This window comes from Mesoplodon mirus, assembly GCF_964341445.2.
Source record: "Mesoplodon mirus genome assembly, chromosome: 5".
In the NCBI taxonomy this organism is placed as follows: domain Eukaryota; kingdom Metazoa; phylum Chordata; class Mammalia; order Artiodactyla; family Ziphiidae; genus Mesoplodon; species Mesoplodon mirus.
In genome coordinates this window covers 119459224-119473652 of record NC_138980.1, presented here as the reverse complement: position 1 = coordinate 119473652, position 14429 = coordinate 119459224, and the positions used below count along the sequence as shown (strand labels likewise).

Sequence of the window (14429 nt, the reverse complement as noted above, 5' to 3'; positions counted from 1 at the left end):
CAACCTACTGCCTCTTTTTTAAAGGGCCACTTAGAGAGCTTCTGCTAGCCCTTGTAAGTAGATTAAACTCTTCTGATTTACTTCCTAACTCCAATCTATCCTTAGTAAGAGAAATAAGAGCATGAGGAAAACATATAAAGTGAGCTAGAAATATTTTATGAGTAATGATCAACTCTGAACTTTAAAAGGTAAAGTCAATGGCAGAAGTTGAGAAAGCCTTGCCTTGAATCCCAGTCCTGTGACTTTCTGACTTTGTGCAAACTTCTTATCATGCTTTGGTTTTTTCATCTGTGCAATGGTAATGATGATAATACTTACTTTACCCCTAGGTTATTGTGAGGATTAAGAGTTTATACACATGAAATATTTAGAACAAAGCATGGCATACAGTAAGCAGTTACTAAGTGTTAGCTATTATTATTATTATATTAAACAGTGATTGTTTAATTAATAACCAAGAGTTATAATATGTTCCTAGATTTTAAGAAAGGGGCCTCAAGACAGAATGTGAGCTCTAAGACTTTTGAATATTAATATACAGTAGCCAGACAAATAGCATATCCTAAAGGACTTTACATTTCAGACTTAGTACTAGGTTCTAATTATGACTTTTTTTATTCAATTGCTGTACTGTGGAAAATTACTTATAATTTTATTTCTCCATTTTCACATTTATAAAGTACATTGATCTACACTGAAATGATGGTATGTATTAATTAACAAATGATTATCAGGGACTTTGAAAATATAAAACACTAAAGTGACAAATTAGTTTATAAGTACCTGATGTAATTCATTAACAATATAGCATATAACATTAATTCCTGTAATGCCTTCCAACTGCAGGTCTTAACTCCTAAATTCTTCCTAATTTTCTCAAAGGGTGGTATAAAATTAAGTATGGAGTTAAAAAAAAATAAACTTCAGAATCTATGTAGCTTTGGGTTAAAAAACTGTCAGATTTAAATGTGGATGCCATAGGGCTTTTCTGGTGGCGCACTGGTTGAGAGTCCGCCTGCCGATGCAGGGGACACGGGTTCATGCCCCGGTCCGGGAGGATCCCACATACCGCAGAGCGGCTGGGCCCGTGGGCCATGGCTGCTGAGCCTGCGCGTCCGGAGCCTGTGCTCCGTAACGGGAGAGGCCGCAGCAGTGAGAGGCCTGCATACCGCAAAAAAAAAAAAAAAAAAAAAAAGTGGATGCCATCAAATTAAAAAGTGATGTAATTCTAAAATCATTATCATCTTTTGCTAAAATAAATGTGCTTGTTGCAAATTTAAAATACTAACATATGTATTTTAAAATCTGATTTTATAAATGTTATATAATGATATTGATAAAAATTCCAGTTTAAAAGCCACAAAGATGATTCTCAAAATATTTTGTTATAGCCTATAATTTTGATAAATGAATAGGTTATGACTTAGCCATAATGTGAAAGTACAGCCAAATCTTGATTATCTTTAGTCTGTGGAGATATGGATGGCTTGGATAGTTAAAATCCATATATCATTCCAAAACCTCATCCATTAGCCTTTTCTCCCACCAAATCTTCACCACAGTTAGCTTAGCTAATTTGCATTTCAGCTACCTTTCTTTCTTACTTGCACAGTGAAATGGTAAAATATACGAATAAAAATTTGACAATAAAGAAAATATTGGAAGGAAGGGCTAATCTACATACAAGATAACCAGTCTCTGAATAATCAAGAGTTGGCTGCACAGCATTATGTTTACCTTAAGGATTAAAATAGCCTCATTCTCCTTCATATATTTCAATAAAATCAAACAGGAGTTCCTATGCCTTAACATTCCTAGTCAGAGTTTCTCTGAGTACCTGAAAGAACCCTGGTGGTACAGGACCTACTGGCATGCCATCTCCTGGGGGAATGTTTCCTAGCACTGGACTGGGAGCTGCTGCAGCACTCTGCAAAGAATAAAGGAGAAACAAACCTATATCATTACAGAGAAGGCACAGAACAAAAGACTGATGATAATAGACTGTAGGAAGGGAAGCTTTTCATTCCTGGGAACAAATATTGGTAATTTCCCCCATTCCAGAGGTAAACTAAGATGTAGCAGTTAGTTTAGGATATGACTAAGTTATTTGGTTTAAACAGGTCTCTTTAAACTTTTTGAAATCACAGAACTTTAATAAGATAGTATATTTGAGTAAAATATAAAAGGCAAATAAAATGATAAAGTGATAGAAGTTTAAGTAAATGCTTTATTTTAAGGCACAGCCTTCTGAAATGGCAACATCAACAACAAATAGATAAATATTTAAGTAACAAGTTTGAAAATGGTGGTTGTAGGAGTTGGAAAAAAGAACTCTGTTTAGATTATGCTTTTCTCTGTCATAAATAAGTATAATTACTTCTCCTCTATAGGTGGCAACACGCACATTATTCACTTTCTGATATACTATAATTGGTAGCCAAAATATAATTGATAGCAAAAAAAAGGGTGGTGAGGATGAAAAAGTAATTAGGAGATTGAATAAGAGAAAGGAATTAGATTTGGAGAGATTAGTCTCAGGTAAACAGATTATGAAAAAATCAGATGGAAAAATTCAAAGTCTACTTTACTTGCAAATTATTTCATGGAATCCTACGGCTTCATGAAATAGGAATATGAAAAACTTTGGGATAGGCTCTTTGTAATCAAGTCAAGGTTTTAGATTTAACTCTTACATAGAGCAGTAATACATACAACTATTTTACAACCATGAATTTCATCCCTCAATCTCGTTAGACACATTACAAATACTAAGAACAGCCAAGAAGGGAGCAGAAATACGCTGAAGACAGATCAGTATGAATTCAACAGTTCTGTTATGAAAAGAACTCAAAACAAATCCTGGATCTATTTGTGTGTATTTGTTGTACTTTTCTCACTTGTAGATCAGTTTATTCATTCATGAATTAATATTCCATTAGAAGATATAATATCTCAGTATATTTGTAGCATATATTTCCCGATATATAAATAGATAAAAAATACTAAAACATGTTTATTCTATAGTAGTGGAAGTTATTATCACTGAAAGCCAATGATTTTAGTATTTCCTGAGGAAACCTAGATTTAAATGTGGTTATCTAAAATGTTGGTTACCTATGAATGCCAACATTCTAAACTTCTGATAAAGCATAGAAGTATAAAAGGAGAAATAATATTTCTTAGATATTAATATGAAACATCAATCTATCATCCCATTTTAAGCAAAAACATGCAATTTCATTCAGTGTACATTAATTGAATACCTACCATTTGTCAGATAGCTCTATTTTGCGTTACAATATCAACACTCACGTTTTTAAAAAATGAAAGGCAAATTGTTTTTCATTTTAATTAAACTTGCATAAAAGTTTAATACACAATGTTAGAGTAAGAGAAAAAGTTACCACCTAACAGTTATCTTCTTTTAGTTTAAATATATGTGGTTACAGGCAGATCTAGGAAGAAAGATTTGATCTACATCCTTTGACAGTCAATTATTTTAATGGGGAAGTTGCTCTTAGTACTGAAAGCTAGACATAGGATGTCACTATTGTTCTAATTAATTGCAGAATAGAAACTTGTTTTTGCAATAAAAAAGACTTACGTAAAAAGAGACAAGTTTGTAAAACACACTCGCCTATGCTTTTATAGAAATGTATACTACAATGTTGAGCAGGTTTACAAGAACAAAACAGAATTCAGTGAACTGGTGCACCTCCTTAGTGTTATTCAAAGATGCTATTTCTCCTGCAATTCTTGTTGCCTGGCAGAGTATAGCTACATAATTTCTAGTATAGAGCACGATGCTTTAGTTTTCTCATGTAATAGCAATTTCTAGGCTTGGCCTAAGGACAGAAATTGAAGTGAACAGAATACTAGTAATTATCCAGTTTATTTACCCAATACAAAGCACTGGTATAGAGCACTGCAGTCCAAACTTCACTTTGTGGATCACATTTTTGAGCTAAATTATCCATCCATTCTTCTGGGATTTATTGACAAGGGATAATTCCCTCCTTTATTGTACTGTGTGGACTCAAGCTTAGAGTACCATTTGGTACACCATGTTGATCAATAACAAATACTAGTCTGATAATAAACACTGAAGAGTTACACTAAATGGTACTCTAAGTTTTGTAACAGAGTATATTTCTCAAACTGCCTAACTTGCTCATTTTTATATGGTAGCAATAATAAATAATACATGTTTTGAAACTGTAAGCTAAATAAGAATCAAGTTTGGGGAATTAGAGCTTAATGTAGACGTACCACATTTCTTGGGTTTCATTGCTGGAATTTCTGAGACTTGTCTCAAGTTTACTTCCAACTCATGAGACAAATTTATCTCATGACTTGAGGATCCACAGAAGGTTGTTGTTGGCTCTAACTCATAAAGTATGTATAATATTATTCTGGGGGTTTGTGACTGAATTAAGAAAGGAGAGCAAATAATTTAATTATACTAAGAACTACTACAAAGCATTAGTTTCACTGGATTTGTGTGAATTCCCATTAGAATACCATGGAAAATCCTTTATATATAATATATCCACAATTATTTAGGGTTGACTTTTTATATTCTCTCGCTTGTAAAAAAGAAAGACATATAAATAATATGGCTATAAAATACTTCTTCTAACTAAACTGAATATATAAGACTTTGGAGCAATGTAAAAATATTAATTATCATTAAAATTATTTTTTCTTTTTACTAGTTTACTTTGTATGTTTTTAACATATACTTTCACATATGTATTTTCTAACTGCTCTTAAATCATTTACTTTGTCATATGACTTGAATTTCAAGGTTTTTTGGAAGTGAAAACTTTACTTTTAATTTTTAAAATATTTTCCCAAATCACTAATATAAATTTTACCTGCTTTTTATAAATACAATATATTAAATTTGGTGTTTTCAAATGAACTAAATTATGGAACAATTATTTGCTTTTCCAGGGATATATTAAAATGAACTTTAAAGAGTCACCACGAAATCTTTCTTCATGTTGCTATATATTTATCTTTGTTTAAGTCTCCTCTCTTGGACTTTCTGTTTTTGTATCTTTCTACCTATAAGAAGGCACAAGTCAATCTGTGCCCCTTCCTCTCTGTGTTATTTATTTTCCCTTGTATATACGTCCAGCACCATTTCCCATTTTGCCCCTTCTCTTAAATGCTATTATATAACTGAATTTTAATAATAATTTTTATTCTCTAATTCCCTATTTCTGAATTTAAAGAACAGAGATGTATACTGTTATTTTATATTTTCCCTTCTTAAATAAAAATCTGAAATAAAAGCTAGAAGAGTCCTTATTTTGACCTTAGTTATTATCACTAGTGGCCTCTGGTAGAAAAAAAAAAAGTTGTATATACTTCTGTAAGGGGGTTTCAAAACAATAGGCATAAAATAAAATTTTGCTTAAAAATAAAATTAAGATGCAATTGGTTATAACATAATTAGCATTCATCAAGATTCTACACATTAAATAACTAACAGTTTTAGTTACTAAGGATGGTACAGAACCAGCTGCCTAACTATACACTGGGGAATCAAGATATAAAGTCTACATTTGGTGGAAAAGGAAAAAATACTTTAAGTATATGAAAAATTGTGAAGGTAATAACAGAGGAACTAAAATAGTGATATACTTACTAGAAATTGGAAGGAGGATTAAAGGTAAGAGTAGGTAGGAAGAGACCAGGCAGAGAATTATTTGTCTTTACTATTAACACACTTATACTATTTTTAAGTCAGATATAAGTATTGTTTGAGAAACATTTAAAATGGTCATACAGTAGACTCCCTTATCTGTGGAGACAGAGTCCAAGACCTCTAATGGATGCCTGAAACTGCGATGGTACTGAACTCTATATATATTATGTTTTTTCCTATACATACATAACTATGATAAAGTTTAATTTATAAATTAGGTACAGTAAGAGATTAACAACAATAACTAATAATAAAATAGAACGATTATAACAATATACTGTGATAAAAGTTATGTGAATGTGGTCTCTTTCCTTAATCAACTTCCTCACCTCTGCCAGAAATGCGGCAGCGGCTTCTTCAGCAGCCTTTCTAGTAATTTTTATATTTTCTGATCTACACCTATTCCTGCATCTGTGTAACCACCCCTTACTAGCAGTAAATGGCTTGGTGTCACTTGTTTCAGAGGATCTCTTGCTGAAGTCTCTGTAGAGGCTCGATATGCTTTCTGGCCCAACACAATGTTGTCAATCAGAACACGTTTTCTGTTCATGTCTCCCACCCACAAATTTTAATGACTTTCCTACCTTAACTAGTGCTTAGCATGCACTGTGGGCATGACTTTTGCAGTCTGAGGCGTGAAAACTAGCACAGATTTCCTTTTCCTTTGTCACAATTTCACAGATAGAAGACTCCTTCTTACCACAGATCTTAGCAACCTCAGCATACTATTGCTTTTCTTTCCTTATTAAGTTGAGAACTTTCACCTTTTCACTTAAAGGAAGCCCTTTTCAGCTTCTCTTTGCCATATCTGAATTGCCTGCATCACTACTGTTGTGCTTTGGGGCCGTTGTTAAGTAAAATAAGGGTGACTTGAACACAAGCACTGTGATACCACTACACTGTATCTGATAACCCAGACGGCTGCTAAGTGACTAATGGGTGGGTCAAGCTGGACAAAGGGATGATTCACGTCCCAGGCAGGATGTAGCAGGACATGGTGAGACTTCATCATGCTACTCAGAATGGTCTACATTTTAAAACTTATGAATTGTTTATTTCTGGAATCTTCCATTTAATTTTTTTCAGAACTTGGTTGACTGTGAGTAACTAGAACTGCAGAAATCAAAACCGTGGTTAATCAGGGCCCTGTAGTAGGTTTCCTGTCTTCACAATTTTAATGCAGAGCACAGTTAAATATTTTAGCTGTTGGTTGAAGACATGTTCTTTATTATACTAAGAAATATTTCTATGCCTAGTATTTTAAAAACAATTTTCAAAAATCAGGAATAATAAAAGAGACTTTGCCTTTTCATATTTGATGGGTATTATTTGGCTTTCTTTTTTTTTTTTTGCGGTACGCTGGCCTCCCACTGCTGTGGCCTCTCCTGTTGCGGAGCACAGGCTCTGGACACGCAGGCTCAGCGGCCATGGCTCACGGGCCTAGCCGCTCCGCGGCATGTGGGATCTTCCCAGACTGGGGCACGAACCTGTGTCCCCTGCATCGGCAGGCGGACTCTCAACCACTGCGCCACCAGGGAAGACCCTGGTTTTCTTTTGTCAAAGACACTTTGCCTTTTCATATTTGATTGGTACCATTTGGTTTTTCTTTTGGGATATAAGTAATTATATATTGATAGTTTTCTTAAACCATCATTGTATTTATGAGATAAGTCATGCTTGACCATCATGGATGATCCTTTTAATAGGCTAATGAATTATATTAGCTAATATTTTATTTAGGATCTTTACATCTATATTCTAAATGAGACAGGTTTAGAAAATTCCTTGCTGGATTATATTCAAATTTAAGCATTAGGATTATTCTACCTTCTAAAATGGACTGGATTGCAAACTCTTTTATAATGCTCTGAAGAAATTTACATAATATGGTGTTTATCTACTTTGTAAAGTTAAAATATATGCAGCGGGTAAAACTGCCTGAATACAAAGGCAATTTTGGAAGTAATTATGGCCATTATTGTTTTTATATTTTCTACTTCTATTTACTTCAATTCTGTTCACTTATATTTTCCCCAGAAAACTTCATTTCATTGAGATTTTTAGTTTTATTCATATACACACCACATTCACATGCTTAAAAAGGTCCTCTGTAGCAGCTGTGAGAGACTGCCAGTAGACCACAAACATCTGTTTCCCTCTTCTTCTATGGTAATAGAACTGTAGCCAGGGACCTGGCAGCCCAGCTACACTACATTGCTCAGTCTCCCTTGCTCTCACCAAGAATTAGGCTCTTACTAATGTGAGCAGAAGAGGTATGCACCACTTCTAGACTGCCTCCTACTTTTTAACTGGAGATCTAATTTCTGTCATGCCTACAAAACCAATGTCCTGAACAATGGCAGAGCACCCACTAGCCTTAGTCTCTGGATGACTTGTGGAGCACAGCCTGCCCACCTGCCCTGGACTGCCTTACTGAACTGCTGGCACTAGACAGATGATGACTTGTTTTCTCTCTCCTAAATTGAATTAGTGTTCTCATCATTATCTTTGCCAGGAATTGTTCTATTAGTTCACTTTCTTTTTAATTAATATGTTTTCTTCTTTACAAAATTATCTCTATTTTCCTTTTTTGTAAAAAAGGTTTCGTTTATTTTCAAAATTCTTAATAGATTAGTAACTATTTCCTTTTTTTAAATATAAAGAATATAAAACTGTAAATTTCACTCTGAATTTACCTTTGATTGCATTTGCAAGGTTTGATGGTGGTGTTCATGATTTTTTTCCTAAATCATCCAATAGTATAATTTCGATTTCCCAAAGAGTTACTGGATATAACTGGAAACCAAAATTATACTGATTAGATGATTTAGAAAAAAACGAGAACACCAATATCAAACCTTTTAGATTTAACCAAAGATATACTTTAATTTACAAATGGTTGGAGGTTTTATTTTCCTTTTTAATTTCTAGTTTTCCCAATTGTGTCCAGGTAAGATACACTATACAACTTCAGTATTTAGGAATTTGTTGAATAATTTTTTGTGGTCTAATCAATGACCAATTTTCATAATTTCCCAGGGATATTTAATAAAATATCCATGTTCCTGCTCTACATTTTTATCCATTTGCCTAATATCTTTATATTGTCTCTAATTTTTGTCCCCTTGCTCTTTCAAATGTATATAATACCCTATTATTGTTGTTTGTCAATTTCTCCTTTCTTTTTCATGTTTAATAATCACTGCCTTGAATCTATTTTGCCCAAAATTGACATTGCAAACTCAGCTTTTTTGTGTGTGCATATATCAAATCATCTCCCGTCCATTTATTTTTAAACTTTATGCTGTATTTTATCTACCTGTTTCACTTGTTAGCAGAAAAGCACTTTCATATGCATCTAATGAGATGTCCTTTAAAATTAGAAAAAAGAAACTTTTTTTTATCTTAAGCTTTAAAGGTACCAACGTTAAGACAAACAATATTGTTTATGTTTCTTTATGAAAAATGAAGTTAGCTTTCTCTTCCTATTCTACATCTCCCTCTTCCATTTCCTAACCCTTATTATAAACATCTGGAGTTTCAGGCATATAAACTTTTTGTTTTCATCAGCTCTGCTTTTAGTAATAATTTTTGACCTCTACATTCAGTTTTATAATTATACTTTCAGTATCAAAAACAACTTTAATTTTGTCTAGTTTTTTTCTCCTATCAGTTTAAAACAATAACATAACTGTGCTACTCACGAGTTTTAATTTTTATATATTTCTTAGTTGGCTAGAGGATGTATGAATATCATTTTCCAAATCCTTATATGTGCAAATGTCTTTTTTTGACTCTCATCAAAACTATAGACACCACCATTGTCTGGTATTTACTGTTCCAGAGAAGTCTGATGCCATCCTGATTTTTGTTCCTTGGGGTGTAATCTGTTTTTCTCTTCTAAAGATCTGAAGAATGTTTTCTTGATATTTATAATTCCCAAATGTTTCCATTCCATTTCTAAGTACTGATCTCTAAATTTCTTGCCTAGAGTGAGATTAACCTTTTCAATGATCATACGTAGGTTATTTTTTTCTAATGCTAGAAAGTTGGGGGGAAATCTTTTCAGTTAATAGATGTAAAGCAAAGATCTGGCAAACCTTAAAGGGTCATTCTTTGCAAATGTTTTTAGCAACTAAGTAAATAGTTATGATATTATTGATAACTTGGGAAATATGCTTAGGAATCTTGATAGGACAGGATTTTAATAGGTTATTAGTGGCATGGGAACCTGGTTGGTACACTTGTAGAAAGCACACTTCATGTATATATCATGTGCTATAAAAATTAATAAATTTTAACTAAGTAATCCTTCTGTTCAGACACTATCCAAATATAAATTCTGAACTATGAGAAAAACAGTATGCATAAAATATGTTCACTGTCATATATTTATAGTAAGAAATATTCGAGGTAACCCCCAAATTCAGCAATAATATAATATTTCTATAAATTGTAGCACATATAAGACATATATGTGTCTAAACATGATAGAACATGTTTCAACTATTAAAAATCATAGTTACAAGTGGAATTATTTGGGAAACATAGGAGTTTATTTATGATATAGTGCTATGTAAAACATGCCAAATATAGAATTGGGTGTATGATTATAATTACGGAAATGGTAAAAAATAATCTACCAAAGATGGTGGGTGGATACATAAAATTAACTGTTAGAATGATATAACTGATGGATTTTTTAATAAAACATTCACACACTTTCTGAAGTTTCATATTTCTAATATAAATAAAGATTATTATAGATTAAAAATACACACTGCCAGTTTTGTCAATAGCTATAAAGCAAGACCAAATGCTAATTTAAGACAAACCTAATCCCTAAAATTTAAGGTTAAATAAAATGCAAGTATTTCTAACTTAAAAAAAGAACTCTTATTTCAATAAAACCTGAAACATTTTAATTTTCAGACCATGAAGAACCAGTTTCTCTGTTTTGGAAAGTTAGATCCTAGAAGTAATCTAAAAATCACTTTCATTAATCCTGGGCATTTGTTAGCATTGTCTTCACAAGTTCGTTTTTAGAGCCACATGCTTCTACCCTAGCCCACTCCACTCAGTCACCCTCTTAGAGTCCAGAGAACCAGCATCACTGATTATTGTGTACTTTTTAGGCTTGTTTTAGAAATATTTTATATGTGCTTTCACAAAAACAATTATCCAGAGTATAGTATTCAACCCTTTAGGCTTCCAAAACAGGGACAGACCCAGAAAGAGCATTAAAAACAAAATTAAAAGTAGCTCCTGAGCGCCTAGAAACATAAAGTGTAAAAGAGTTGATCTAAGTACTACAGCTTGATGTTTGCCACACAGAAGAAAAAGAGTGCTTTGACTGGCTGGTAATTTCTACAAAATGTTAACTTTTTCATATGAAAGCCAAGAAGCGTGGGAAATATGACAGGCAACAGAAACGAAGCAGCTACGGGTGTTAAAAAATGTTTTAAGTGCAAGAGAAATGCAAAAAGACCCTGATAAACACAGTGATTATTTCATTCCTAAAGAATACTTTAGCAGGCAGCCTTTAATTTAGCTGTTAATTTTCAAAACAGCAGCCATGTTTCATGGTTCAGAAATCAGGTTCCCTGAATTCTCTATTCAGCTTTAATCAGAAAAGGTAGATTATAAGAAAAAGGACTAACAAATTGGTAGATTTAGTTAGGTGAGGGGTATTTGGTGTTCATTGTACTATCTTTAAACTCTCCTATAGGTTTGAAAATTTTCAAAATAACATGTAGAAAAAAATATAATTGAAATAAGCTAATGAAATTAGGCTCCAATCTGCAGTAATGTAGAGAAAAATTCAGCTTAAACAAGTGCTAAGACTGTACTTCCCAAGATGAATTTAGGGACTCTGCACTACCACGTGAACTCTTCTCCACCTCCGTATTTTCAATAAATTAAATTTAAAAAGAAAAAGGAAAGAAAGAAAGAAAAAGGGCTGACATAAAGAATTTGCTTTGGGACAATTAAGTTCTAGGTGGTATCTTCACTTCTGCACAAGCATCCCAAATATTACGTACCTACTATGTACCTGGGGCTGTTCTAAGATGCACAGATTCATTCTGATCACAAAGAATTTTGAACCTAGTGCAATTACTCCTCAAAATTATGAGTTACTAAGGAAACTCATATAAATAGCATATAAAATTTTCTGTTTAAAAATGAAACAAAATGGGGATATTTAAGACACCATTTTTAGCATTCATATAAGCTCAGGGCTCAAGAAGCACTTACTGTCTTCATATGAATTTCAGAGGTTGGGCAAATTGTTATTACAGCATTAAGCCTGCATTATGGCCACATAGTCAAACTATAGGCCTATCTGTGAGCTTTTCCATTAAACACCCTCTCCCCGCCCCAATCCACAAACTAACATTTTAGTCAAACATTTAATAAAATAACCTTAAACAGTATTTCATAATACCATAGTTTAAAGGAAAAACAAGGAAAAGTTATTAGAAATACTAGTGTTGTTACCCTCTTTCACAAGTTTTTAACAGTTATAGATTCTGGTCATTGCCCTACTTTTTCCTTTTTTGACCTCAAAGATGGAAGCCTTTGTCTCTTTTCTACACTATTGATTCAGTATAAAAATCCCTAAGCTTCTAGTTGTTTGGGGTCTAGGTATTTTAACTATTCTTATTGGTAAGAGAAACTGGATAATCAGAGTCATCCCTTGGCAAAAAAATTGTTTTCCTCTGTGGTAGGCAGAATAGCCCCCCAAAGATATCCATGCCCTAATCCCTGGAGCCTGTGAATGTGGTGGTCTCTAGACTCTGAGAGCAGCCTCTGGCTGACTCCTACAACCACAAGGAACTGAATTCTACCAGCAACCTACATAAGTCTGAAAGTGGATTCTTCTCAGAGCCTCCTAGGAAGAACCCAGCAGGCCCAGACCTTGATTTCAGCCTGGTGAGACCTAGAGGAGAGAAAACAGCTTAGTCAACCCAGACTTCTGACCTACAGAACTGTGAGATAATAAACTTTTAAGCTGCTAAATGTGTGGCAGTTTGTTAAGTTAGCAATAGAAAACTAATACACCCCTCCCCCAAAATTACTATTACATTTTGAAGAACATCTTCCATGGGGCATCTAGAAACTAGGGAACTCTATGGGTCCTTAGAGGTTACTGTACCTGCCCTGTTGCACAGTGCTTGTTTGCAAATACTGTGATTTTGATTAAATCAACTGTCCTTCTGATTAAAAATAAACAAAAGTATCTCCCAGGTTTAACAAAGCTTACTTTTGTGGTATTCTTGGTCTCACAAATCTTTTAGTGGCTGTGAATCATGCCCCTCAGTTTTTTCCCTTCCACAGTTAAGAGTAGGGAAGCACAGTGAGAAGAATGGCACACGAAGCATCTTTTCTTCAGCTATAATTGCCTGCCAGGACTCTACTCTGTCTTCTTCTTATCCACAAAGGAATAACTCCTTAACTATTAACTGAAGGCTCCACCAATCCCATCTAGATTCCAGCCAAGCTAGCTCCTAGGATAGGGAGACTACAAAGACAACTGAAACCATAGTTTAGGATTCACCATCATGTCAACTTTGCTAATGGTCTCTGACCCAGTACACTGATTCAAAGAAACTAGGATCCAGCTTCAATCCTTGTACCAGAAAAAGGTCTATTTCTTACTTCCTTTTGCTGGGCTTTCAGTCCCAGTTCCCATCTAATTAGCATCTCATTGCCTTAGAGACAAGAGGAAAACATTCTATTGAGTTCTTTCCTCATATTAATTCTGAGGGAGCACGTTCTGCCACTGGACTTCCATTTCCACAGTCGAGTCATCAGTATTTGCAGTTGGATTCCCTTGACACCAACAGTTCATCTGTCTAGATCTCTACTCATTATTTCTTTTTTTTTTTTTTTTTTTTTTTTTCTTTTTGCGGTATGCGGGCCTCTCACTGTTGTGGCCTCTCCCGTTGCGGAGCACAGGCTCCGGACGCGCAGGCCCAGCGGCCATGGCTCACGGGCCCAGCTGCTCCGCGGCATATGGGATCCTCCCAGACCGGGGCACGAACCCGCATCCCCTGCATCGGCAGGCGGACTCTCAACCACTGCGCCACCAGGGAGGCCCTACTCATTATTTCTTGTCATGCCCCCTCCCCTACCCCCACGCATAGCTTTTTGCACCTGCAGAATATTCCCATTACTCATTCTCTAGTATCCTAATGATGACCATTTGCACATACCTCTGCCTGTTACCTACTATCAGTCTCTAAGACCTCCAAGGCACATCTACTAACCTGTCTTGACCTCCTCTCAATGGTCTGCTGTACACCCTCTCTCAATTGTTTCCTCTGTCATCTGGCTTTGTCTTAGAATCCAAGGCACGCTTATTCTGATTGCCATGACCAAAGAAACTCTATTTAAGAAGTTCTTTTTTAAAACTTTGTCATAGAACAAATTACAGTCATGGAGGTATAGCTCTATATCAATAGCAAGAGTCACTGTAATTTTTGTTTGTGTATTTAATTTTTCCAGGAAGAAGATAACGATTATATACTCATCTTTTAAAAAGTCACATTCCTTATGAGTCAGCTAAAAAGTTTACACAAAAAGGCACACCTTCTCTGAAATATCTTTTTCTCTTTTGTAATTTACAGCTTCTATAGGAAGAAATTTAAAGTCAGTAATTCTGAGTTTTTTCCTTTAACAGCATTATTAGCATGGACCTGAAACAATATAC

General features: G+C 34.3%; 1 protein-coding gene across 5 annotated transcripts in view; it reads right to left on the bottom strand.

The window, feature by feature from the left end:
- The window catches only part of SSBP2 (single stranded DNA binding protein 2), a gene marked incomplete at its 3' end in the record, with an annotated part of 303480 nt that overhangs the window by 90409 nt on the left and 198642 nt on the right, over positions 1 to 14429 (bottom strand). For 3 of the 5 annotated variants that reach the window (XM_082622324.1, XM_082622328.1, XM_082622325.1), the window contains exon 5: positions 1838 to 1927. The exons of the other annotated variants lie outside the window; for them this stretch is intronic. In XM_082622324.1, the coding sequence (XP_082478450.1) occupies positions 1838 to 1927 (90 nt within the window). The remainder of the gene's footprint in view (positions 1 to 1837; positions 1928 to 14429) is intronic. 5 annotated transcript variants of the gene reach the window in all.